Below are 3,315 nucleotides of genomic sequence, written 5' to 3'. Positions count from 1 at the left end.
GCTGTGGCAGCAGGTAGCAGGTGAGCACCTTCTCGCCCGTTTGGGCATCATCCTCGGTCTGGAACCGAAGCATGGGCTGCGCCTGGTTCTCCGCTAGCCACAAGGCCTTCAGGTTGAGGTGCGTGAGTGCAAACGGCAGACTCTGCAGGCTGGGGGCGGGGGCACGGTCAGCTCGGGGAGAGCCAGGCCCGGTGCCGCGGGATGGGGGCAGCACTCACCGGTTGCCGGCCACATCCAGCACGTGTAGCTCAGCCGTGTGGGCGAGCTCTGGCGGCAGGACGGCCAGGCGGTTGTCCCTCAAAGAGAGGACGCTGAGTGCCACGCAGCCCCCAATCTCAGGCGGCAGTGCCTCTAGGTGGTTCCGGTCCACGTTGAGGTTGGTCAGCTTGGTCAGTTTCCCCAAGGAGTGGGGCAGGGCCTGGCCGGGAGGAGTGAGGATCAGAAACCATCAGGAGCCCGAGGGTGCAGTCTCTGCCCTTGCTCTGGCCCCAATGAAGCAGATGTCTGGCTCCTGCCACTCTGCACGCCTCCAGGTGCTCCCCCATCCTCCCTGCCTCCCACACTAACTCTGAAACCAGCCCCACCGTCAGCAGGTTCTCAGTGAGGATCAGCTCCGACAGGTTCTCACAGTCCCCGATGGCTTCTGTCACCTCGCACAGGCGATTCTGGTCCACCTTCAAGATGGACAACTGCTTCAGCTGACCTGGCGTTGGGAAGATGCAGCAACAGGCTCAGTGGGGCCGGGAGCCTTGGACACTCAAGAGACTGAAGCAGCTTGTGCTGGCGCAAGGACTCCTGCCTCGTGCACTGTGAGACCGCTGAGACCTCAGCCTCCCTCCAGACGCGCGCTCACTGCCCCAACCTGCTGCCAACCTGAGCAAGCCCAGCGGCTCCCAGGTCCCCAGGCCCTCATTGTGCCCTCACGAGCTCACCACCGGCACTCACCACCGCACACTGCCTCAGCTCCTCAGGTGCGAGCACGAGTCGTGCCACTGTGGCCCAACGCCTCCCCTTCTCAGGGACAGGTCCCAGGCCCCCGCTCGGCCCAGGTGCACACTAGCCATGCCCCTCCCGGCACTGACCAATGCCGTCTGGAAGCCGCTGCAGCAGGTTCTGTGAGAGCAGCAGGTCAGTGAGCAGCACCAGTCCCCCAAGCTCCGCGGGCAGCTCCTCCAGCCGGTTCTCAGACACATCCAGGCACACCAGGCGCCGCAGATTCCCAAGCTCCTGAGGGGTGGGTGCAGAGGGTCAGGGGGAGGGACAGGCCCAAGTGGGGGTGGCAGCCACACCCTCACTCACCGGGGGCAGGGCTGATAGCTGGTTCCGGTCCAGCCACAGCTCCCGCAGGTTGGGCAGGGCCCCCAGGGTGTCAGGCTGCAAGAAGAGGCAGGGACAGGGTGATGGCCAAGGCTCACTTGCCCTGCCTGGCCCCGCCCCACCCATGACAGCCCCACCCTCTCCACACCAGCACTTCCAGATCATTGCCTCCCAAATCCAGCTGTTCCAGCTTGACCAGGAAAGACAGGGACCTGCAGAAGAAACAGAGCAAGGTCTGTCGTGGCCAAATGGCCCATGGTCCCTGGGGCTAGCTGCTGGCAGGGGCGAGCTCACTCACGCAGGCAGGGACTTGAGCAGATTCTCCCGGAGCTCCAGGGTCACCAGGTTGGCGAGGCTGAACGAGACCAGGACAGAGTGTGAGAGGAGGCAGGATGGTGGGGAGTAGTGCAGGAATAGGGCTCGGCTGAGCCCCCCACCCCGCAGGAAGGCACTCACTTGCCCACGTCCCCAGGCAGTGCCTGCAGGGACACATCATTCAGCGCCAGGTGAGCCAGACTGCGTAGCTGAGTGAAGCCTTCGGGGAGCCTAAGGAGAGAAGAGCGTCCTCAGATGCCCAGGCCAGGGCTGCAGAACCCCCACGGCCCATGCCCAGCCTTGCTATGGCCACCACCCACCTGGACAAGGGGTTCCCACTGAAGTCAGCAATCTCCAGAGCTTTGCAGAACTTGATGCTCTCGGGGATCTCAGGGATGTCTGTGAGGAGAAAGGGGTCACCACGGAGAGATGCCCACAGCCTCCAGGAGCTCAAAGCCCTTCCTGCCACCCTCAGATGCCACCCCATGCCTGCCCCAGCTCCACACCGTTCCGGGACACATCCAGCTCCACCAGCTGCATGAAGTTGGCCACCTCCGGAGGCAACCGCTGGATCTCGTTGTCGCTCAAGCCCAGCTTGCGCAGGTTCAGTAGCCTAAAGAAGGGCTGTGGGCAGGGGGTAGGGTCAGAGTGACAGGCCCTGTAGTGAGGGCCCCTCCCTGCTCCAGGCCACACAGGAACCCTGGGTCCTGTCCTATCACCCTGGTCTGCAGTAAGAAAAGCAACGAGATAAAAACATACACACACAGCTTCTCGAGCTTCTGACTCCTTGACTTTTGACACCTGGTCCCTTTGTGTTACCTCAGAGACACCCCTCTCCGCACCTCCCCCTGCAACATGCAACATTGCCAGCTGACCTACCTTACACGCTCAAGTCTTAGTCTTAACTGAGAAATCACTTCTTTTCTCTGACCTGACAAGTCTCTGTTCCTCGCCTTCTGTGTTCCCTCATGGCTCTACCTACCACCTGAATCACCTCTTCGACCCACCCAGCCGGTGGGCCCTCCAAAGCCTGCAGTAGTTTCTGTGACTGTACCCCAGCAACTAGCCCAGCCTGAGACACTGACAAGAATTTGGAAACTACCAAAAAAATATAGCGAAAACAGCAGGGGCCACAGATCCGTGTAAGAGGCCCTGGTCCAAGTTCTGGAGTGAAGCCACACCCTCTGTGGCATGCAGCCCCCAGGCATTGGGCCACTTGGCACCCCATCTCCAAGAAGGAAATCCTTTTGTGACCTGCTTCCTTTAACCTTCTCTCCCAAGTGGCCTTAGAAGGAAAGCAAGCTGACGGGAAGAAACAAGGCAATGAGAGGTAGACGGAACACAGGCTGGTTAGGGACAGGCACCATAAGAAGGCTCCCTCTGACCCCGCCCCAGCACCCTGGAGGAAGACAGCAGTCAGGACAGAGGCTGGGCTCCCCCTCCAGAGTAGTCCAGCAAGTTCGTATCCATCAGCCAAGCCGGTTAACCTTCCACCCCGATCTACCTCAAGCCCATCCACCTTCCCCCGCGGCTTTCCATCTGTAGCTCCTCCTCTAGGCTGTGACCATCCCCACCCCCAGGCAGGCACCTGATGACCGATGCCACCTGGTGCCAGCGCCGGCGGTGGGTGAGGAGGGTGGGGCTGGCCAGGGTGGGGCAGGTGTCTGCAGGGCCATCCAGGGC

General features: G+C 61.7%; 1 protein-coding gene across 1 annotated transcript in view; it reads right to left on the bottom strand.

The window, feature by feature from the left end:
* Positions 1-2,723, bottom strand: part of SCRIB (scribbled planar cell polarity protein) — a 19,620-nt gene extending 16,897 nt beyond the window's left edge. Inside the window, exons 1-10 of the mRNA XM_010843188.1 lie at positions 2,139-2,723; positions 1,953-2,031; positions 1,774-1,863; positions 1,616-1,672; positions 1,466-1,529; positions 1,300-1,374; positions 1,083-1,227; positions 585-703; positions 219-418; positions 3-149 (exon numbers count right to left, since the gene is read on the bottom strand). Of these exons, the coding sequence (XP_010841490.1) occupies positions 3-149; positions 219-418; positions 585-703; positions 1,083-1,227; positions 1,300-1,374; positions 1,466-1,529; positions 1,616-1,672; positions 1,774-1,863; positions 1,953-2,031; positions 2,139-2,496 (1,334 nt within the window). The 5' untranslated portion in view covers positions 2,497-2,723. The remainder of the gene's footprint in view (positions 1-2; positions 150-218; positions 419-584; positions 704-1,082; positions 1,228-1,299; positions 1,375-1,465; positions 1,530-1,615; positions 1,673-1,773; positions 1,864-1,952; positions 2,032-2,138) is intronic.
* Between the last annotated feature and the right edge of the window lie 592 nt (positions 2,724-3,315).

The sequence above is a fragment of the Bison bison genome, unplaced genomic scaffold, assembly GCF_000754665.1.
Source record: "Bison bison bison isolate TAMUID 2011002044 unplaced genomic scaffold, Bison_UMD1.0 scf7180017847416, whole genome shotgun sequence".
Taxonomy (NCBI): Eukaryota; Metazoa; Chordata; class Mammalia; order Artiodactyla; family Bovidae; genus Bison; species Bison bison.
This window is presented reverse-complemented; position numbering and strand designations above follow the sequence as displayed.